Source organism: Garra rufa, chromosome 6 (assembly GCF_049309525.1).
Source record: "Garra rufa chromosome 6, GarRuf1.0, whole genome shotgun sequence".
NCBI classification, from domain to species: domain Eukaryota; kingdom Metazoa; phylum Chordata; class Actinopteri; order Cypriniformes; family Cyprinidae; genus Garra; species Garra rufa.
The window spans coordinates 6,054,110-6,078,831 of NC_133366.1; the positions used below are offsets into that span (position 1 = coordinate 6,054,110).

At 41.1% G+C, this 24,722-nt stretch overlaps 1 protein-coding gene and 1 long non-coding RNA gene across 2 annotated transcripts in view; both read right to left on the minus strand.

Moving 5' to 3' along the window:
- LOC141336775 (sialoadhesin-like) overlaps positions 1 to 13,689 on the minus strand; it is a 40,533-nt gene extending 26,844 nt beyond the window's left edge. Inside the window, exons 1-5 of the mRNA XM_073842502.1 lie at positions 13,647 to 13,689; positions 10,634 to 10,978; positions 10,287 to 10,535; positions 9,442 to 9,696; positions 9,127 to 9,354 (exon numbers count right to left, since the gene is read on the minus strand). Of these exons, the coding sequence (XP_073698603.1) occupies positions 9,127 to 9,354; positions 9,442 to 9,696; positions 10,287 to 10,535; positions 10,634 to 10,978; positions 13,647 to 13,689 (1,120 nt within the window). The remainder of the gene's footprint in view (positions 1 to 9,126; positions 9,355 to 9,441; positions 9,697 to 10,286; positions 10,536 to 10,633; positions 10,979 to 13,646) is intronic.
- Positions 13,690 to 16,353: 2,664 nt separating this feature from the next.
- On the minus strand, positions 16,354 to 17,574 carry LOC141336023 (uncharacterized). The gene is made up of 4 exons (XR_012355669.1): positions 17,493 to 17,574; positions 17,370 to 17,403; positions 17,100 to 17,269; positions 16,354 to 16,964 (listed from the first exon to the last, which is right to left on the minus strand). It is a non-coding gene; the product is annotated as an uncharacterized lncRNA (long non-coding RNA).
- Positions 17,575 to 24,722: the final 7,148 nt, after the last annotated feature.

Below are 24,722 nucleotides of genomic sequence, written 5' to 3' on the forward strand. Positions count from 1 at the left end.
CTACTAGTAGCAGCCGCACTTGAAACCGAAGGACCCGTTCCAGAACTCCCGGGAGCAGAGCGATCGGGGAAAAGGCGTACAGACGCAGCCTCGGCCACGTCTGTGCCATGGCGTCCAGCCCCAGTGGAGCTGGAGGCACTAGAGAGTACCAGAGGGGGCAGTGCGATATCTCTTGAGTCGCAAACAGGTCCACCTGTGCCTGGCCAAGAACTCTCCATATCTGCTCCACCACCTCTGGGTGGAGCATCCATTCCCCGGGCCTCGGCCCCTGCCTCGACAGGACGTCTGCTCCCACATTCAGATGTCCAGGAATGTGGACTGCTCTCAGGGAGAGGAGTTTTCCTTGAGACCATAGGAGGATCCGATACGCCAGCTTGAATAAGGGGCGTGAGCGGAACCTCCTTGATGGTTTATGTAATAAACTACCGCTGTGCTGTCTGTACGAACGAGGACATGACGGTTTCTTAGGTCTGGTAGAAAACTCCTGAGGGCCTGGAACACCGCCAGCATCTCTAGGCAATTTATGTGCCATGAGTGATGGTGCGGGCTCCACAGGCCTTGGGCTGAGCGGCCACTCATGACCGCTCCCCATCCGGTAAGGGACGCATCTGTCGCTAGTGTGACACGGCGGCATGGCATCCCTAAGACCGGTCCCTGAGAGAGAAACCAGGGTTTCTTCCACATGACCAGGGCACGTAGGCAGCGCCGCGTGACACTGATCTTGCGGAGCGGGTTTCCCCTCGGGGAGAACCCCCTGGTTTTGAGCCACCACTGTAGTGGTCTCATATGCAGCAGTCCAAAAAGGTATCACGTTGGAGGCGGCTGCCATAAGACCTAACAGTACTTGGAACTGTTTGACAATGAGTGACTGGCCTAGCTTAAGTATGGACTCTATCCAAGCAGGTGACAACCGTGCCCGCATCGTGGATGAATCCCATACCACGCCCAGATAAGTAGTTCTCTGTAATGGAGTGAGGACGCTCTTCTTGGAGTTGAGTCTCAACCCTAACTTTTGCATGTGAGCGAGAACAACACCTCGATGCTGAACCGCTAACTGCTCCGAGCTGGCTAGGATCAGCCAGTCGTCTATGTAATTGAGTAGGCGGATGCCCTGGAGTCGCAGTGGAGCCAGCGCAGCATCCACACACTTCGTAAAAGTTCTGGGTGAGAGAGCTAGGCCGAACGGAAGAACCCTGTACTGGTACGCTTCGCCCCTAAAAGCGAACCTGAGGAACTTCCTGTGATGAAGAAGGATGGAGACGTGAAAATAAGCGTCTTTTAGATCTATCGTGACGAACCAGTCCTTGGACCTGATCTGTGACACGACCTGTCTGACAGTAAGCATCTTGAACTTCAGTTTTCTAACTGAGCGGTTTAGAAGCCTGAGATCTAAGATGGGCCGAAGCCCCCCATCCTTCTTCGGAACAATGAAGTAACGGCTGTAGAACCCGGATTCCCTGTCTTGAGGAGGGACCACCTCGATGGCCTCCTTCCTCAAAAGAGTGTCTACTTCTTGTTCCATTATCAGACCCTGCTCGGGGCTTACTAATGTTGAAAATACCCCGCTGAAAGGTGTCGGCTTGGCGCCGAACTAAATAGCGTAACCTTTCTCTACAGTACGCAGGACCCACTTTGAAACATTTGGCAGTAGTTTCCACGCTGCCAGAGAGTTTACTTAGGGTACCAGCCTCTCGAGACTGGTGTCTGGATTTACTCGAGGAACTAACTCGGAGACCTGTAACAGTGAACTGGCAGGATGCTCCTGAACTAGCTCCTCTGAGGACCCCCGTGGGGGTTGCGAACTCTCCAGGGCCGCTACGTTTTCGGGCGGGACAGCTAGAGGGTGTTCGCGGGAGACCGCTGCGCCCTGTGACACTGGCAGGGTTAGCTGACTCATCTCCTGAGGGCCTTGAGGGGGTTTGAAACCCGCACCTGGGGGTACGGTGCAAACCCGCTCGCGAGGAGCTGCCCTCATCGGCCCTATATTTTTATTTATTTATTTTCCATAAAGTCAGGGCCGTTTAGTCGAGGACCTCTTAGACCGAAGCACGACCCTCGGACCGGGCTCAGTCTTTGAAGCCCCCGGTCAGGAGTGTTGCTAATCCCGCCCTCTAGGTGTCACCGGAAGGAAACGGGCTGCAACGCTCCTATTATGAGCCTCTATGTGAGGAGCTGGTACACGGCTGGGGTTTTATTTTCCCGTCAAGAACCCCAGCACGTGTATCTTTGCTGATCAAGCCTGAAGTTTTCTTTAGGCGGCTTGGAGAGCAAAGACGGAGCCTTCAAGAATGATGCCAGACCGGGGGACAGAAGCTGATAGCGTCTGTTCAACCCGCGGCGTCATCTTTACTTTCTAGATTTTCCTAGATCTAAGACTCAATGTAGACCGGGAAAGACAGAAAGCTCCATTTGGAAGCGCTGACTTAGTCCGCAGGAAGCAGAACGTTTGCTTTCCTGTGGCTCATAATGCTTATTTAGCTAATGTATAGTCAGCACAACCACCAGCTCATCATACTGAGGCGATCAGGGGGGGCGGTTGAATACTTTTGACAACGTATTTCACATCAACCTCCTCGGAGGAAGATATGGAAAGCGTTGAAAACCTTTCCTGGAGGGAAGTAACCGCATTGCGGGCTTCCTTATCCAGAAAGAGGTTTACCGATCCACCAGATAGGAGAGGAGATAGGGTATTTTTAAACACCCGTCTCCTGTCCCTCTAATAGATCGAGCCGCGATCCCAACGAGTGCAGCTACCGCTCCGCCTCGGCGGAAGCGGGGCCAGACCCGCGAGAAACGCTGGCGAAGGCTCCCTCCTCGAAGAGAGCCTTCCGTGGAGCACCCGCAGTGGAGGATTTTTACGCTCACACTGTGGACAGCCAGCCTTTTCGAGGGCTGATTGTGCGTGCTCTACACTCAAGCAGACTAAACATAGACTGTGTTTCACTATCTATTTGGCTGCTTGAACCGCCTTAGTTTCTAAACTTTCTTTCCCCCTTTGGTTGCATTTAAATGGTCATACTACTCAAATAAAAGCCGTGCAAACTGGCACGAAAAAGCAGCAGTATGACCGGGACAGACACAGACACAGAGCGCTCTCGCTGAATGACAAAAGCTGCCGCGGGCTTCAAACGCACGCGTTTTATAGTTCCTGGTCGGTGACGTCACCGCGCCTGTGACGTCACCCCCGTCGTTCATTGGTTGTAAGACATGATTCAGAGTGCGGCCCGCCAATGGCGTTCCCCATAGCGTTTTCTAGACGCGGCTCGAGTTCCCGGAAGGGAACGGCAGTGAGCTGTGGAACATAACATATTACATTATATGATACATTTCATTAAAGTCAACTGTTTATTGTAAAATAGCCTACTTTAATAAAAAAAAAAATACTTACTGTGCATATTGCTGGAATAATACAACTTCAGGAAAGTGGCAAACCTGGAAACTTCCTTTGGCATCAAGGAAATCGTATGTGTTCACAGGCACATGCAGAGAGTCCCTCAAAAGAAACCAAGCACACAATAATTAATATTGTTAGATTAAGACACCTTTTACACGCGGCACCATTAAAGCTAGCAAAAAGGGTCATGTTCACATGATTACAATTGTGAACATGCGTCACTAAAAACATTCAGAAATCCAATGTTATATTGTGAGATTTATCGATAGGAACTGACTGGAAATTCCCCTCATAACTTAAATGCCTTCGTCCATATTTTTGATTTCCCGGAACTTTCTATTACGAGGCATATTTGGAGTTTCTATGTGATGTCCAGTATGGATGAAACATATCTAACGTTATACAGCATACATATAACGTTACAACACGAATAAAGTTTGAGTCTGTGGAAACAATTCTACAGTACAAACACGCAGTTAAAGATACGATTTCCCCATAATTGCTTTAAATGCAGTAGTCGCTTATAAATTTTATGCAGTAATTTTAGGCTTATAAAACTACTTTTAAGATATATTTGGATGAAAATGTACATTCCGTCACATAAAAAAAGTAATATTTGTGTAAGTTATATGTGACCGTTGGTCGCTGTGGAATTTATCCCAAAAACTCGTTCTGCAGATATTATTTATACAGCGAACAAACTATTTACTGTAATAAACTAAACTACATTATTACTCACATAAATATTACTCACCCTGTAAATCGACCGAATGATGAAAACTCCGGGTCTGGAACGAAAAGTTCCCTCCGTGAACCTGAGTCAGTCATGACCAACTCCTTATGACGCCATGGAGAATGTGCATTTGTGCGCATGCGCAGAAATGTACTTAATATTTTCTAACTGAATTTAATTAATTCACATGGCTTGGATTTAAAACACGTGTAATTCGCTTTAAACCAATTAATACTTATTAATTAAAATCAAAAACTAAATTTTAATGATTTAAACTAGCAAAATTGAATTATGCTTAATTTAATTGGGGCCAGAATCATTTTTTTCAGTGTATCAAAATCAGCCCATTTTAGTTCGAGCTATTCTGTTGCATGTTCCTTTAAATGCTAATGAGCTCTGCTCGCCCCGCCCCTCTCTGCCTTGTAATGAGGAGCTGTAATGTTTATTTTAGCCACATTTAGCGGCGAAACTTGCTAACAAGCACATAGGGGAGAGCGGGGCACAACCTAACACTTTTTGAATTTCGCGGTTTATGTAAATCCACTTGGGGTTCAGAGTACAATTTTTATCCACATCATTTTCACACTTGTCTAGTACAAATATATCGCTTTGTTTCATATTTACAGTGTATACGTTTTTCGTTATTTACCTCAAAAGAAAGGAAGTGAAATGTGACAACATGCCCCATAGGTGGGGTACATTGTAACATCTGAGGGGCAAGTTGTAACACGACCATATGACAGCTTAAAGTGTTATCTGATCGAATGAAAAAAATATACACAACAAACTAAAATATTTTGCCAGTAAAATACATCTTTTAACTTTTACAAATGAAGTAATGACGTTTTTTTTTTTTTTAATAAAAATGATCTAATTTTGGAGTTTGACAATGAACACATCGCAACAATGCTTTGAACGGCCCTGATTGCAACACACAGCTGTACAGTAGTTCAAAACAACGTGGACAAATAAATGAAACACATTTAGACATTCAGAAAAACACTCCCGTCCCTCCAAACACAGCTCTCATAGAACACGACACACATAAACCAGCCAAAATGCTTTACATTTCTTGAAATAATAACTTCTGAACATTAAACATTGATTGTCAGCCTATATTCACCTGTTTCTTGTGGTTTCTTATCAAAATCCTTATAAGACAATAGTGTAAACTGCATCGCTACTGTCACAGAATAGCATAGTTTAATAACAGCGGGGCATATTGTCACACAGTGTTACATCGTTCCCCATCTGCGCGACTGGAGTTTAAAACAGGTTAGTGTCTTCTGCTGGTTTGTCAATCTTTAATAAATTATCTAAACTGATAAATAATAAATTGGAGATTAAATAATAGCAGTTTTGTCTAATTTTAAATTAATACTAAAAACTGAAATGAAAAGTTTACTTCAGACAGAAATGTATTTTTACTATGGTAAAATAAATATTCAGCGATATCTTCAAAAGGCTTTTGAATTTTGGGGATCTTTTTTCTCTGCATAGTGTTGCTATGGCAACTATTAAATACCGTAAATTTGGTTATGCTAGCATCTGTGGAAATATTTGAACCACGTGTGTTACAATTAACCCCGCGTTAGGTTGTGCCCCCGCTCACCCCTAACCAGGGGCGGAGCCAGACGATGTAAACATCCGGGCTTAGCCCAAACCTAGGGGGGTCCGGGGGCATGCTCCCCCGTGTAGATTTTTTCCCAATTACGTCACCTAAATGCACTATTTTTCAGGCTGTTTGAGATAATAGAATGCCTAAAAATCTATACACTATCTGGGAAAATGATGATAGTTAGGGTACTCAGTAAAAAAACAAAACAACAACAAAAAAAAATTCACCCAGTAGAGCCTACAAGAGGAAATGAAACAAAGTTGAAGTTATTTTAAACAAGTAATAAAAACTAGCGCAATTTTCTCACATCATGGGATCACAACACTAAGAGATAGTAAATGTTTTCCTGGATTTTTTTCGTGCGTTCCCGAGATTAGACCTTCCTTAACATAATGCCGAAAACCCGAAGTCTGTAGGTGGTCTGGTTGAGGAGTAGATAGAAGTGCAAGATTGGTGCGCACAGACAGAACAGAAATCATGAGTTAACAATCGCAATTTTGTCCGGTGGAAAATTGCGCTAAAAACCTAAAAGATTCGGGGCTTTTGACAAAACATTCGGGGCTTAAGCCCAATTAGCCACCCCCCCACTCCGCCCCTGCCCCTAACTAAGAAAGTCAATTTGCAAAGATGCATAAAAAACCCTTATACTCACTTCTGCTGTGTGAAGCTGCATCACATATGAATCACACAAACATAAAATGAAAACTGAAAAATGAAAGTAACTTTAATCATCTGTGTCTTCAGCGGCTCAGATGTCAGGAGTAAATGACGACTGCTATGTTCATTATTACATCCAACAACAGAACTCTTCAATCGCTCAATTAGAGCCTTCTCTGGACCTGAGTCAAACAATGGCGATCTGAGTCGGACTGTTTCAGCTCGGTGAGGGTGGGTCTAAGGTAAGGCACTCATGTCAATCAACTTTCGTGGGAGTGGCCTCTTTCAGTGTGTCGTCACAGAATGATCTGATTTTAAAAGGGGATATTACTTTTAAAGATTAAACAAAACACCACTGGGTGGATTTTTATCATTGTAGGGTGGTTGTGTACACAAACTGCCAATACACATTAATGTTCAAACAACATGAAAAAGTGAGTTTTTCATCCGATGTCCCATTTAACCTTAACAGAAAACTAAGGTGAAATACTGAGGTAAAGTGCTTTAGGCAACACCATTGCTTTAGTGGAGATTTTAAACAGGTTTTTGAAGTACTTCTTTTGCTTGTTATTTTTAAGTTTTTAGTCTGAATATCATCTGAACCATTGGAGGTATACGTCAACTGGTAAGTTAATATTGTCAGTTAGCCGAAGTTAACTAAGAGCCCAACTAAATCAAACTGATATCCATGATGGTGGCATCATTTTAACCACTAAAACATCAACATCTGATCCTCTGTATTTCTCAGTAACAGCAGGTGTCCATCACTAATGCACAATCATCATTTAATTAGTCACTTAATTAACTTTCACTCTTTTTTTGCCTTGAGACCTGTTTTCGACTTGAAAGGAACGACTTGGTCCCATCTCTGGCCTCCTGCTGAAAAACTGTGCTAATTAGCAAATCCAGGTGATTTAAACAAAATACTTGGGAGGATTTTTACATCCGAAGCCTGGACTTTCCACCTCTGATTGCTACCAATATACCTGTGCTACTTAAGACTGGTTTTGTGGTCCAGGGTCACATGTAAAATTGTAATGAATTCACTGTCAGATGTGATTTGGATGTGTAGGGATGTATTTTCATTAGAAATTAGAACATCACCAAAACACACAAAAATAGATAGTATTAACTTTATTAAAATCTTAAAATATACCAACACATTAAACAAGCATGAAATATGAAGTCAAAGCATCAAACATGTTTTATGAAATATAAAAAAGAGACACAGACACTGATGCTTACTGATAAGTGACTAAGATACATAATGGCAAAATAACGTAATATTGAGACTACAATTCATGGAAAATTATCTTTGAAAATGTTACAAGACGTGCTATTAATTAGTGCTTTGAAATATGCTTAGCTAGACAATGCTGTAACGGCCCACACAGACATACCAAACCACAGTCTTAAAAAGACTTGTTTCCAGTGGGCAAAAAACTAAGTGCATTTTGCTTAAAACAACACTAAATATCTTATGTCGTTTTGCTCATCTAGTAAATGCATCTTTTAAGTTAAGAATTTTTTGATATTTTGACTAGAAACAAAACAAAAATAAGTAAGATGAGCCTTTTTTGCAGTGTATTTTGCTTCTCACCTGGCAGGAAAATTAGGATGACGTATTCTCAGATTCTCATACTCGCTTTCATCGTTTCTGGCGTGTTGGATGGATGGTTGTATACTCGATCTTCTCAAATTCTGTCATTTCAGGAGTTTTTCATGTTTTTTCTTTGGGTGCAATGGCCATAAAGACCACAGTGGTTTCTGTCAGAGCTGGAAGGTTGTTGAACCTGAAGAAAGAAGACAAAACCTTTCAGAAAAGTTAATAATAATCATCTGTATGAATGTCATGTTCCTTTAGTTTCCTTTAGTTCTTTGTAAGAGCATTTTCACTGATTTCAACACATTGATTTCTCATTCTTGACATGCTGGATTAAATACAAACACACACGTATAATTATTAGAGCATTATTAAAACCTAAGATCTCACCTCATGAACATAATGATGCAGATAAGGAATAAAACACATCCAGCTGCAATCACAACAGCTGCATACAGGGCTATACTATCTCCTCCTGAAAAAATAAAAAAAATATATATTTTTTTTTGTCCAAATCAGCATTTATTATTTGCAGAAATCAGGAAATGTTGGGTGGTAACCTTGCACTAAAAATATAATATGCCAGCCAGTGACAGATCTTTGGGTTACAAAATTTTTATTGCACTTTTATTGCAATGTTTATCAACTTGAATTGAGCAAAGAGAGAATGAATGTGTTATTATTGACATTTCAGTTCATTGCTGCTTATGTGCAATTTATTATTATTATTTTTTAACTTTGATGTTTATTCTTTCAGTTTTGCTTTCATCTTAGAGAACAGCAACAGTTTTACTTCAGACCCAATCTTCAAATCAAAATATTACATATTACATGTATGTATCAGAATGATTATGTAAAAACAAGTCATCTTGGTAGGTCTACAAGACTTTAATATAACATTTGTTTTGACTAAATTGCTAAATATTAATTGGAAGCATTGTATAAGAATGGAAAGTCCAGTAAATTTACCTTGCAACGTACAACCTGAATAATATCAATAAGCTGAGCATTAATCATGTCACATCCAGCGTTTCTGTGAGCTACACCTTCAAAACATGCATTCATGCCTTCATTGTAATTTTTCTAACAAACATTTTGCAAAAAATATTTAACAGATTTACCTTTAACATTGACAGTAACAGCGTCTGATCTCTGAGATCCATGTTGATTGTGAGCCTCACAGTAGAAGCGTCCACTCTGTAGTGCACTGAAACTCTGTCCAGATCCAACAGCTGAGCTTTGATTCTCCTTAAACCAGCTGAAGTTCAGAGCAGGTGGGTTTGAATCACTGCTGCAGATCAGAGTCACTGAATATCCCTTTATTTTAACAGAGACGTTCCTTGGTCGATCTAAAATGGGTGGAAATCAAAATTCACCATATTTAAAAAAAAAGATTAAAATGAATGTAAACAAGGCTCAGATTATCATAAACTCACACATTATGTTTAGATTCACAGCATCAGAGTATTTCTCTCCATGTTTATTGATGGACTTGCACTTGTATTCTCCACTGTGATCAGAGCTGATCTTTGAGATGTTGTAGATTCTTCCAGATCCTACAAACGTTCCTCCTTTAAACCAGCTGATTTCTGCAGGTGGGTTTGAATCACTGCTGCAGCTCAGAGTCACTGAATCTCCCTCCACCATTTCACCAGATGGACTGATGGACACTGAGATGTTCTTTGGAGGGTCTAAAAATAATAAAAATTACATAAAAGAGAAATTTGGGACTACAGAACAAGGAAATTGAAAGTCATCTGGATTTAATCTCATCAGTTTGTTGTCAGAGTTGTCTTTCAGAAAACACTCTATTACTCTATTACTCTATGACTCTATAACTGTGACGTGATAACTATGCTCTGGGTGTATAATAAACAGTTTGTTTAAAAAAAACAAAACAAACAAACTGAAATTTATTGTTTCACAAAAATCTGTTGGACTAAACATGCGTGTGCAGCAATTTACTCTGACTCACCCACTGTTTGGAGAAACCAAGATTAATTAAATAAATAAATAAATAAATAAACTGCTCAGGGGAAATTATGCACATCAGTTGTCCTATGAATATTTCCTATGTTAAATATTTGTTGTGTTCCGTTTGTCCCAATAACAACACAAGTTCTTAGGTTAACATCTGACAACATTCTTTACTCTCATTTTTTAATTATTTTAATATTTTAATTTAAATTAATTTAGTATGTGGAAATAATGTTTAGAAAATGTCACCAGTGATAAGATAATTATGAAATAATTTATCTTCAATTTATGACCAAATACTCACACATGACATTGAGATGAACATCAGGAGAGATGTAAGTGTGTCCATGTAGAGCACAGCTATATCTGCCTGCATCCTCTCTTCTGACTGACTGCAGCAGGAGTTGATTGTTTGTGTCTCTTCTCTCAGTTAATGGCTGTGAGTTTCTGTACCAGATGAATGTTGCTCTGTCAGTCAGAGTGCAGCTGCTTTTACATGTCAGACGGACTGAATCTCCCTCTGTCACTCTCTCAGGAGACTCCACCTGAAGATCTGAACACAACACACACATTATATCTAGTGCTGCTGTCATACACTCATTATTATTCAACATAATGCACAGAAGAAGAGTCAAACCTCATGAAAGTCACCTGTGACAGTAAGACTCACTCCTGGATAGCCAAGCTCTTTCTTGCCATTTTTAGTACTGAATTTGAAATAGTACTTGTGTGAATCCTTCAGTGTCACATGACTCAGTCTGATGATGCTGGTCTGCTTTATATTTCCCAGATATTTAAGCCTCTTATTGTATTCAGGATCCTCAGACAGATCATCATCCTCATCAACAACATCAGAATTTTTTTTGGTCCAGAACACATTCATGATCTGATGTCCAGTAGGGTATGTATAAGTGCAGCGCATTATCACTGATGAGTCCTTTAGTGCACAGATGTGTGAATGACTGTAACTCACACCCCAACCAGCACTGACAACATCTGAAAAACAAAATTCATAAAAAAAATAGCAGCATCTACTAATAGAATATATTTGCTCAATATTGTAGAACAATTTGTGGTTGCTGAGCTGAGAGTGTTGAAGAAAAGCAACATTGAACAGCTGAGACAGAATAGTAAAAATGTTAGTGAAAAACAATGGGACTGTTTTAAGATTAAATACTAATCAGATTAATTAAATATTACACTGATTAATAAATTAATCTACAATCAAGGTCATATATCAGTATTTTGATGTAAGCCAGGTCACGCAGGTCTACGCAGAAACCAAATTATGAAGATGGCTCTAAAGACAACAAGATTCTGTACAGTAGCAAGTTGTGGAACAGTATTGCATTGCTTTCCCTCTGATTGCAACATTAGGAAAGAGTCAATTAACTTTATTTTTAATGAACTTCCAGACCGCACCAGTAAGAACTTTTGTTTACAACAAGACACAATTCGATGCAGGTTTTTCAAAAAGATTGAAAGTAAAATATGATGCTGTGTCTACTATATTGAATCTGACACATTTATGTAAAAATCTTGATAACATTATAAGTGGACCTCTGAGAACAGTACAAAAAGAAAAACAGAGGCAGTTCAGGACCCTTTTAAAACATAATATAATCAAACAACAAGTACTTAATTTTTGGAATCTAATTATGTAATCCAGATTTCATGCAATCAGTCGCTACCCAGCACTGTTCCTTTACATATACGTATATGATCACAGATGTTCTCCATGATTTATGTCTCTATGACAAGCAAGCAAACAACCAAATACATCATTTCAAGAACAAAAATAAGGCATTGACTTCCTTCCTGTCACATGAGGCTGTTAATTTCCTACCCTTAATTCCAGAAAGCATTGCGAAGGCAAACCCTCCCAAAGAAAGTTAATTTTTATGTCAATAACAAGTGTTTTTGTTGACATATACTTTTACATAATCACAAAGGTCTCTAGAATCATTCAAACAAAACAAATCTTACAAGAGATCTATAGTTTTTTGTGTACTTAGTCAAGAGTCCAAGGGTAAATGACTTGTAAATACATATATAATTGGGAAATAGGGTATACTGTTGATAGCATCATGCTACTCATGTTACCTTCTTGTTAAAAAAACATGTTAACATCATGCTAGCAACGTGCTAATCTCTTGCTAACAACATGTATGTTGCTAGCATTATGCTAATCACATTAACAGCTTGTTTAAGACATGTTATCATGATGCTAATTTTGTTTTAACATTTTACTTATGTTAGCATAACGTTGTTAGCATGTTGTTGGTTTTAGCTGATATATATATATAACTTTATTTCAGACACACATTTGGTCCATAGATAAAAAATAAAATATAGAAAATATAGATAATTCACCTTGGTCTTAGCTGGTCAACAGGCTGGTTTTAGAGGGGTTTTGGCCACTTTCTTAGCTGGCCAGGCTGGGAGACCAGCTAAAGCCAGCTACTTCCACCTTAAACCAGCTAAAACCAGCCCTGCCAGGGTTGAAGACCAGTGAAAACCAACTATTTCCATTTTAACCCAGCTAAAACCAGCCTAGCCAGGCTGGAGGACCAGCTAAAACCAACTAATTCCATCTTAAACCAGCTAAAACCAGCCTAACCAGGCTGGAAGACCAGCTAAAACCAACTAATTCCATCTTAAACCAGCTAAAACCAGCCTAACCAGGCTGGAGGATCAGATAAAACCAACTAATTCCAGCGTAGACCAGCCAAAACCAGCCTAGCCAGGCTGGAGGACCAGCCAAAACCAACTAATTCCAGCTTAAACCAGCTAAAACCAGCCAACCAGTTTAGGCTGGTTTTAGCTGGTAATCCAGCTTGGTCTTAGCTGGTCAGCACTCTGGTTTTAGAGGGTTTTGGCCACTTCCTTAGCTGGTTTGGCTGGGAGGCCTGCTGGAACAACCAGCTTAAACCAGCCTGACCAGCCTACTAGGCTGGAAGACCAGCTAAAACCAAATTCCATTTTAAACCAGATAAAACCAGCCAACCAGCATAAATGCAGAACTTGTTCAAATATTAACACGAGTATATGCATAAAACCATTTGGCCAATTTAGGCACAAATAGGTTAATGCAATTGAAAACGTATGCTACAATACGTATGCTCTCCACATCAGGGTTGCCAGGTCTGTGTGACAAAACTAGCCCAAGAAAGAGCAAGGACCATATCCCAAAAATCAAAACTCATAAAGGTAATTTCCATACCTAAAATGCAAACAGTGGTTTGTAGTTCAAACAGTTTTACCATTTATTGCACGTTGGTTTTCTTCTTGTTATTTCCCTATAGCGGCTAATGATCCGGAAGTCTCATCCATATAAGGCTTATACTTCCACCATGAAGAATAAGTTGGATACACAATATTAGCATGCTTGCGTGGAACACACATAGCGGCAGAGGCGGTGAGAAAAAAAAAGCTACGCTAAATCAGATTTGAGCAGTTAGATTGAAATGCATTTCCAGAAATGCAATTTGAACATGAGTTCAAACCACATATGAGTGTAGCCTGAAACATTTATTTAATGTGATTTTTTTTTGCTGTTCACACAAGCTTAATATGATTGTATTCCAGATCATATCAGATATGCACAAAAATCCAATTTAGACAGAGTCTGAACCAGGGCTACTGAGAAGCATCAAAAACTCACCGTGAATCATGAGAGAAAAGAGGAGAGGAAAAAGAAGAGCCATTCTGACTGAAATCACAAGAGCATTACCTGCAACACCGAAATGGTTGAGAAAAAAAAAATACAATTTCAGTCTTTCTACATCAAAATTTGAAATTATTTGTGAAATTTCTTAAATAAAATTTACTTTCAAAAGAGATTCTACACCATTTTTGTTCAGTGTAGAAGCAATAAAAATGTATCTCCATATATACAAACAAACAATATATGTGATAAGAAGCTGGTCATACCGTAGCACAGGACACCATCAGCTGAAACCAAATGACACATGAAGAGAAACAAGGCCTCATTTATAACCAGAATGGCATCATTTCCTTTTCATTTCCTGTCTTTTTTTAAAAACCTCTGATTAGTGATGTAAACATTTACATAAAAAAAAAGAAAAAGAAAATGTTTCTTTCTTTTGGATTTTTCAAAATTAAAAAAACATAGTTTATTTCCTGGTCTATTTGGCATATTTTAAGATCATGAATACTTTCTTGTAAATGAAAGCCAGGAATAACCACAAACATATTGCATGTAAGCTGGACAACTCATACTAAACACACAAGTGAAAAAGAACCTAAAGTCTTAAAATATAGACGTCTGCTGACGTATGAGGGCCCACGTGATCTATTATTTATACATTATGTGCCAATCCATTTATAGGCAAAATACCCGAGTGCAGTGTTGGTGCTTCCTGTTGCACATACACATGCCTGACCAGCAGATCTGCAGTGTATACAAATGTTTTGTGGATTGTGAATTTTTTGCTGTTTGCATGATTATATATAAGTTTTTTTTAATATATAATTTCAAGTTGATTAATTGATGATAAAAAATAATGATTTAAATGATATTAGCTTAGGTGTTACGTCATTAAACACGTTTAGGTTGTGCATGTGTGTGTCCACGTCTGCGTACAAAGGGGATGGACATCAGAGGTTTCACTTCCTTGACATAAGATTTAAGCAGAAGCTATAGTAAGACTTCTTATCACTCGCACTAAACATAAAGCACCAGCAAACGCCAATGTTATTTATTTATATATCTGAATGACGCACATGGGCCTTAATGGTTTGAAATAATAATTCATTCCAAGTAACAATAGAAAAACGTCATCTGCATCATTCTTGGTAAATTACACTTTAGAGTAGCTAAAAGAGATTTGGGTGTTTGATCATGAGTTGGATGCCCACTATGTGGGGCTTTTCAAACAAAAAAATACTTTTACAAGGGTCCGTATGATACAAAAGACATAGTGACTCAATCAGATCAATTGAGAAGATATTGCATTCATCGCAATATGTATCCTAAGATAAATTTGGATATTGTGCTCACTATGCATGCCATTATGGGTTTTGCCTAAAAAGTTTATAAAGGCTTTGCCAGATTTTGTTTTAGTTTTTGTCAGATGTGCCATATTTTACATAAACTGGACAAGGAGTTAATTGGTTGGAAAATGTCAGAGGTGGGACCAAGTCATTCCTTTCAAGTCACAAGCAAGTCTTGAGTCAAATCCCAAGTCCTCAAAGAGTTATAGTTAGATAATGAGATTAATGGTAGGCATATTATATGCGCAGACTTTCTAGGACATGCACATGCATTTAGAACGATTATATAAACAGACTGTTTATCATTTACCATGGTCTGTGGCAGACTTTACCAAGCGTCAGGGCAACAAAATTCAATTAACAAGAAGTTATTAAGTGATTTAAACCGCAAAGAAAATATTGTCTTTTTGTTCTGTTTCGCAGCACAGCAGTGTTTCATTACTGAATGAATTTGCCCACTTAAATCAGTGATTCACTGACCCATTCATAAAAACAGTTTCCTACTTTTCTTCCTAAATGAATTAGTAGTTTTGAATGAATCGACTGAATTAATGACTCAAAGATTAAGTCATTAAGATAATGGCTTGCTGCCACCTACTGGTATTTTTTTCTTTTATTACATATTTCTGTGTTCTAAATTTCATATTTACAACATTCATTTCATATTAGTATTATTTTTTGCGTTTTGTAAGTGCAAATTATACTTGATCCTACACTTAGCCAATGAAACTTTTCAGCATAGCCTATTTTCTATTTCAAGTGTATCCTGTGTATTCTGATACAAAAAATGAATGATTTTGGGCTAAACCCCAGATATTCATTCACCATAGAACTGCTGCTGGAATCAAACCCATTATTTCAGCATTCTTACTCTCTGCTCTACTGTTTGAGAATGTATTGTAAAAATGGAGCTTTAATAATTTGAATGAGATGTATCAACTATGGACCAATGGACTCTGCTTATCACATAATTATGAACTTTACTAGTAGATTCAAATGTTCAAATATGACGTTTTAATTAATGTCAAAGTGCATACAGCACCCAGTTTGCTTTTTTTTTTTTTTTTTGTCCTTGCGGGTTCATTAAGACAATATTAACCTTTGTGGCACCAAATGCAATAAAAGCATACAATTCTGAAACAAGGGTGCAAAGAAAATGCATCAACCTGAATCTCATCCTGCTGTTTCTCATCATTTCACTGGCAAAATTACTGAAATTTAACACAAACTAATTTTTACTGTATTATTTCATTTTATTTACTTAGTTTTATCAGATTTGTAATTTGTACTTTTAAAAAGAAAATGTTCAACAAATAAAAAGAATATTATAAGAATGCTCATGAGTTATTGTGATTTTTATGGAGTTGGGGTTGTAAAAATCAAAGATATAGTGCTGTGCCACAATTGTATTGTTTTTTTTACAGGTAAAACATATATATTTAAATTAAATTAAAACAAACTACAGTACAAATATTGTAAAATATGGTAATACTGCTGTAAATGAAAATACAGTAAATATATCAGTGTACTGTTAATAAAATACAGCAATAATACTGTCAACATTTATACAGTAGCTTACTGGCATCCAGTTATTTACAGCAATCTTTTTACAGTGTAGATCAAAATAACATGTTCAGTCATTATATTTCTAAAAATTAATCTGCTTTTACCAACATTTTGTTGGGGTCTCTAGATTCTGTATAAACTGTATTAAGATTTCAGCAACATCCTGATCAGAGGACCAGTGAGACAAGACGCTGTTTGCAAAAACATGGAATAACCCAGCTCTTACGCAAAACCATAAAGGAGACATGAAACTCCAGCATCAGACTAGCAGTGCCATAGTCCCACCACAAGAAGGCGAAGTCAACACGAAGATCAGTTTTCCCAGGAACTGTAATGATCTGTTGATCATTCGATTGTGCTGTAAATCACTGATTTATCCTCAGTTGTCTGATCAGTAGATCTGTGAAATTAATAAATGAGATATGATTGCATTGGTGACCTTAACAGATGCCTGCAAATACAACCTCAACCAATGCAGGAATTGCACTCAAAAGTGCTTTGAATTAAATGAACGTTTCATGATTGAGTTTCTCACCTAATCTATTGGATCTCAACTGTATCTTCAGTAACAGATGCTTCTCCTTCAGTTTGATTGGCTCTGAAATTGCTGAGAGTAATTAAGGAATACAGGGCATTGTTTTGATTCGCACGCTCAGATTGAGACTGAGGCCCATCGTGAGCTGATATGTCGGCATAAAGATCATCCTAAAATGAGAAAATGACTTATTACACTTTATTTGTGGCAAAAATAATGGAAAATTGAAGAGTGTGGTGTTTGCATTTGCTTAATGCTCATTTGATATACCTGCTTTTGTGTGATGTGATCATGTTTTTTCCACCTGTAATAAAGAATGATTTAAAATGTATTTAGGAAATATTAATAAGTTCAGTATACTAATGTATTTTCTGACAGACAGAATGAACTTACATGAGCAACACAATGATGACAATGAAAATTAAACCTCCCAGTCCACCAATGATCCCACCAACTGCATACTGAAATGTTCCCCCTACAACTAGACAAGTGACACAGCAATGTTTTTACCATTTTACACAATGACAAAACTGTGTACAGCACCTGCTGTAACACTTAAAATAACTACACACTATGAGTCATTAGTTAAGCATTGGTAAATAGTTAATTAATCATTTATAAAGCATCCAGAACAGGAGAACGACTGAATGGATTTCAAAACGGTAAAACTCAACTTATTAACTCGGGGTGGAGAATGAGCCTATTTCCGAAAAAGTGGAGTGTTCCTTTAAGGCTGCTGGTAATCTGTTGCCCCTCAAACAAAAGTGAACTCACCAAAATTCAAATATATGCTCTAAGATAAATGAGCCTTTAAATCTCATTTGTAAACACATTACAAGGCATAAATAGTCCTCACTTTAGATGAGCTCACAAAAACCATTAACTGACAGCTAGTAAATATTTTATAACTGCCTGAATTAATTATGAGTTACAGTAAGAATATGTGTTATTAGAGCATTTATTAACACACGGACTAACTGTTAATATATGTCTGAATAATAAGATGTATAAATGTGCATTCAAATAGTTTATGAATCATTTACTAACACTTTCTAAATGATCTCATGAACCACTTACAACTACTAACTAACCGGTTTGTAAATAATGTAATGCTTAACTTAGAAATGATTAATTGATCCTTAATAAAGTATGAAAATAAAATTATTAAGCATATTATACAGATGCTTATAAAACAAGAACAAAGCATTTATAGCTGTATTTATAAACTGCTTACAAATGTCTAATAATGTAGGAATAATGCTTTATAAATTATTAATTAACTATTTACAAATGCTTAACTAATGACTCATAGTGTGTAGTTATTATAAAGTGTTACCAAAAGACAATTTTTATAATATCAAACAAAACCCATTTTGTAGAGTAACATTGTCCTACAGCGGCGCAATGGAAGGTTCATTCATTGAGTTGAATGTGAAGTGAATCTCGAGATCGCGTGTGAGAATGCAAAACTTCATAAAATGAGGTCATAAAATTACAGTGAAGTTGTTTTACACTGAGACAGTCTTTGGAGGATCTTAGACAAAATTGAAGTGCAGTTACAAACACAAACTCAACAATGAAAAAAAATAAAATAAATAAAAACAGTGACAATCTGTACTCACATGTGACATTGAGATGAACAGCAGGAGAGATGTAAGTGTGTCCATGTAGAGCACAGCTATATCTGCCTGCATCCTCTCTTCTGACTGACTGCAGCAGGAGTTGATTGTTTGTGTCTCTTCTCTCAGTTAATGGCTGTGAGTTTCTGTACCAGATGAATGTTGCTCTGTCAGTCAGAGTGCAGCTGCTTTTACATGTCAGACGGACTGAATCTCCCTCTGTCACTCTCTCAGGAGACTCCACCTGAAGATCTGAACACAACACTCACATTATATCTAGTGCTGCTGTCATACACTCATTATTATTCAACATAATGCACAGAAGAAGAGAAAACCTCATGAAAGTCACCTGTGACAGTAAGACTCACTCCTGGTTTACCAATCCATTTTCCATCATTAGTAGTGAATCTGAAACCGTACTCATGTTCATCCTTCTGTGTCACATGACTCAGTCTGATGGTGCAGTTCTCCTGTTTATCACCCAAATATTGCAGTCTCTGACTGTATTCAGGGTCCTTAGACAAATCTGGACACTTTAAATTATCATCATTTTCTCTTTTTCCTTTTCCTTTTCCTTTTCCTTTTCCTTTGTCTTTTCCTTTTCCTTTTCCTTTGTCTTTTCCTTTTCCTTTTCCTTTTCCTTTGTCTTTTCCTTTTCCTTTGTCTTTTCCTTTATCTTTTCCTTCATCTTCACCTTCACCTTTATCTTTATCTTTACAGTGTATTTTGGTCCAGAACACTGTATTGACCTGATGTCCAGTAGGGTATGTATAAGTGCAGCTCATTATCACTGATGAGTCCTTTAGTGCACAGATGTGTGAATGACTGTAACTCACATTCCAATTAGCACTTAAAACTCCTGAAAAACAAAATTCAATTATAATTTTTTATTTTAAATAAAATAAAATAAAATAATGCAGCAGTTAGTAATAGAATATATTTGCTTGAGTGGAGGGTGTTAAAGATAAGCAGCACAGCACGTGCACCTGCACGTCATCATCACAGCCACCTATAAATACTCACGCCACACACCACTCTATGTCCGGGCTCGTTCCACGAAAGCGGACTATAGTGTCACTCTTCCCAAGAGTCTCGCTATCCTATTGTTACCTGAAAGTACTTACCTGAATTCTGTCTCGTTCCAGTTCTTCCAAGTTCCTGTTTCCCAAGTTCCAGTCTTCTGAGTCCAGTCCTCCGAGTGTTCCTATCGGCAGTTCAACGTGGTGTGTGCCGTAAGTCATCCTCTGCTCCGTTCAAGGAATCAGCATTCCCTTCTCTGCTATCTGGATCCTGCAAGGAAGGATATAATCCTATTCAGTACCAAGTTCACTCAACTCCAACCTCTCATCGTCTGCCATACTCACCTAGGATTGGGTCTTCTCACATCTTCAACATCTCTGCTCTCTATAAATAAATATTATTGTTTCACTTACCTTGTTGTCCCGTCTGCTTCATAACAGAAGCCCGGACCTGAATACAGTCAGCAGCATGAATGTCAATGACCCATTTCAAGAGTTGGTGGATTCTCTTCGTAAAATCCTTCTGGCATCACCATCTGTCACCCCTTCCGCACCGCCGCTCGTCACGCCTCCCAGCACTTCTTCGGATCCACAGCCATCCAGTCCCATGGCCCGACCAGCGCCATACGATGGCGGGGCGGAGGAGTGCAACGGATTTCTCCTGCAATGTTCTCTGGTTTTCTCTATGCAACCTGCGCTCTACCCCACTGATCAATCTAAAATTGCATTTATCATCTCTCTTCTCACAGGACCAGCGCTAAAATGGGCGAACTCTATTTGGCAGCAGAATGGACCGGCCGCTCGTTCCATCCAGACGTTTATTGCTCACTTCAAGGAAGTCTTCAGTCGTACGGATGGAGAAATATCAGCGGGTGAGCAACTGTATCATTTAACTCAAGGATCTATGTCTACACAGGAGTATGCTCTCCGTTTCCGCACCCTCGCTGCGGCCAGTGGATGGAACGAGCGGTCACTGTTGACCACTTACCGTCTTGGTCTCGAGCCTCGCCTTCGTCTCCAACTCGCTGCCCTAGATGACACCATGGGGTTAGAGCGCTTCATCCAACAGTCCATCCGATGTTCTGACCGCATGTTATCATATCTCTCTGAAACCTCGAATACTGCACTCCTCCGCCCAACGGACATCGCCAGCCCTCCAGAACCAGAGCCTATGATACTGGAGTCTGGTAGACTATCTCCCGCTGAGCGACAGAGGAGGCTGACCCGGGGTTTGTGCCTCTATTGTGGTGCTAATAGGCACATCAGACTGACGTGCCCCCTCCGTCCAGTCACTGCTGCGGTGAGTGTCATTCAATCAGACGTGGAAAAGATGTCTCCCTTGTCTACATGTGTGCAGTTAACCACTTCCTCATCTTCTGTCATAGCCCACGCCCTCATCGACTCCGGGTCAGCGGGTAATTTCATCTCGGCGAACCTCTGTCGCCAGCTCCAGCTCCGAACCGAAGCTTCGTCGAGCGTCTACCAGATCCAACCCATAACCAGCTCCATCACCACGAGACCACGAATACACCGGAAGTGCCAACCCTTCTATCTCCAGATCGGAGTCCTTCACCACGAGGAAATTCAGTTACTGGTTCTGGAGGGCACCACTATGGATATCATCTTGGGGCGGCCGTGGCTGGCGAAACATAATCCCATCATCTCCTGGGGCAATGGAGAAATAGTTCAATGGAGTCATAACTGCTTTCCCGAGTGTTTTCCTGACCTTCCTCGTCCGATTCCAAGATCCATGTCTATCAACGCCACGTCCATTGAAAGTCCCCTGGAGAAACGTTCTACCCAGATTCCTGAAACCTACTCCTCCTTCCAGGATGTCTTCTGCCCCAGGAGAGCTTCCCAGCTGCCGCCCCATCGGCCATGGGACTGCGCCATAGACCTGATTCCAGGCGCCCCTCTGCCTAAGGGAAGGATCTACCCGTTGTCACTTCCGGAGAGCAAGGCCATGGAGGAGTACATTCAGGAAGCATTACAGCAAGGCTACATCCGTCCATCCAAATCCCCAGCAGCATCCAGCTTTTTCTTCGTCGCGAAGAAGGACGGAGGGCTGCGGCCATGCATAGATTACCGAGTCTTGAATCAAGGTACCGTAAAATTCAAATACCCCCTTCCTCTCGTCCCTGCGGCCCTGGAACAACTACGAACAGCCACCATCTTCACTAAGTTGGACCTCCGCAGCGCATACAATCTGGTGAGAATACGGAGGGGGGATGAGTGGAAGACGGCCTTCGTGACCCCTACCGGGCACTATGAATATCGGGTCATGTCCTATGGCCTGGTCAACGCCCCCTCCGTATTTCAAAACTTCATCCATGAAGTCCTCCGGGAGTTCCTCCACAGGTCAGTGATAGTCTACATTGATGACATCCTCGTGTACTCCCGGAGTGAGACTGAGCATATCCACCACGTTGCGGAGGTCCTCCAGAAGCTCAGGGAGCATCAGCTCTTCCTCAAAGCGGAAAAATGTTCATTTCACCTTCCCTCTGTTCAGTTTCTGGGTTACGTCATCGACCAAGAAGGTATCCGCATGGACGAGAGGAAGGTATCATCAGTCACCTCCTGGCCACAACCATCATCTATCAAGGAATTACAGAGATTTCTTGGCTTCGCCAATTTCTACCGCCGGTTTATTCAAGGATACAGTCTCATCGCCACGCCGTTAACCAACCTACTCAAAGGTAAACCTTCCAAGTTGTCCTGGACTCCCGAAGCCGCCGCAGCCTTCCAGTCCCTGAAGAGAGCCTTCACCAAGGCACCCATCCTGCGACATCCCAATCCTGAACTCCATTTCGTCGTCGAGGTAGACGCCTCCACTACCGGCGTGGGGGCAGTGCTGTCCCAGCATCACGGTACCACCAAGTTACTCCATCCATGTGCCTACTTCTCCCGGAAGTTCAGCCCGGCGGAGAGGAATTATGACATCGGCAATAGGGAACTCCTGGCCATTAAACTTGCCCTGGAGGAGTGGCGACACTGGCTGGAGGGGGCCAATCATCCTTTTCTGGTACTTACCGATCACAAAAACCTCCAATACCTTCGTGATGCCAAACGCCTATGTCCACGCCAGGCCCGATGGGCGCTCTTCTTTTCAAGATTTCAGTTTACCATCTCCTACCGTCCCGGTCCCAAAAATGTCAGAGCCGACGCCTTGTCTCGTATCCATGACTCTTCCAATGTCCATGAACTTCCAGGATCCATCCTCCCAGACAAGATTATTGTCAGCCCCATAGAGGGGTCAGCCCCTCCTAGTGTCGCTACTCCTGTTCCTCGTCCTCCGCCGGGCTGTCCCCCTGATCGTCGCTACATCCCCAGGACGCAACGGGTAGATCTCATTCGTTCCATCCACACTTCCCTAGGCACTAGGCACCCCGGGACCAACAACACCCTCTCGCTGTTGTCCGAACGCTTCTGGTGGCCTGGGATGGCAAGGGATGTGCAGCGTTACGTCAAGGGCTGCCGTGAATGTGCCATGTCCAAGAATCCAAGACACCTACCAGCAGGGAAGCTCCATCCCTTGCCGATCCCGAACCGCCCCTGGTCACACCTAGGGGTCGACTTCATGACGGATCTGCCGGAGTCGGATGGAAACACCTGCATCTTGGTGATTGTGGACCGCTTCTCAAAGTTTTGCAAGCTCCTACCCCTGAGAGGACTACCCACGGCCTTCGAAACTGCGGAGCTCCTTTTCAATAATGTCTTCCGTCACTACGGCATACCTGAAGATGTGGTATCAGATCGCGGTCCACAATTCATCTCCCGTCTCTGGAAGTCCTTCTTCCGGCTCCTAGGTGTGACCGTCAGCCTCTCCTCTGGCTACCATCCGCAGACCAACGGCCAGACGGAGAGGAAGATCCAGGAAGTGGGGCGGTTCCTCCGGACATTCTGCCATAGCCGCCAGGTTTGGTTGTCCACCCGAGATATCCGTCTGCGGCTGCCCTCCAAAAAGTTAAGTCCCAGGTTTGTTGGTCCTTTCCAAGTCCTGGAACAGGTAAACCCGGTCACTTACAGACTTCAACTCCCTCCGGAATACCGTATCCATCCTACATTCCATGTCTCCCTCTTAAAACCATTTCACCCACCTCTCACTTCCTCCACAGAACCTGGCCATGAAGAGGAACCTCCTCCCCCCCTGATGCCAGATGACGGCGCCATCTATTCCGTCCGGGAAATCCTCCGATCTCGTCGTCGTGGTGGTCTCCTAGAATATCTGGTGGATTGGGAGGGGTATGGACCTGAAGAGAGGTCATGGGTCCCAAGAGAAGACATCCTCGATCCAACGCTCACCGAGGAATTCCACACCGCTCATCCGGAGTTTCCTGCACCTAGAGGACGAGGGAGACCACCACGGCGCAGAAAATCTCGGCCCTCAGGAGCGGGCCCTGGGGAGGGGGGTAGTGTCACGGATTGGCCAGGTTCCACACCCTCAATCACACCCAGATCACCATCACCTGAATTCTGATCACCGGCACCTGCACGTCATCATCACAGCCACCTATAAATACTCACGCCACACACCACTCTATGTCCGGGGTCGTTCCACGAAAGCGGACTATAGTGTCACTCTTCCCAAGAGTCTCGCTATCCTATTATTACCTGAAAGTACTTACCTGAATTCTGTCTCGTTCCAGTTCTTCCAAGTTCCTGTTTCCCAAGTTCCAGTCTTCTGAGTCCAGTCCTCCGAGTGTTCCTATCGGCAGTTCAACGTGGTGTGTGCCATAAGTCATCCTCTGCTCCGTTCAAGGAATCAGCATTCCCTTCTCTGCTATCTGGATCCTGCAAGGAAGGATATAATCCTATTCAGTACCAAGTTCACTCAACTCCAACCTCTCATCGTCTGCCATACTCACCTAGGATTGGGTCTTCTCACATCTTCAACATCGCTGCTCTCTATAAATAAATATTATTGTTTCACTTACCTTGTTGTCCCGTCTGCTTCATAACAACCACGCTCAATGCAAACTTCCGCC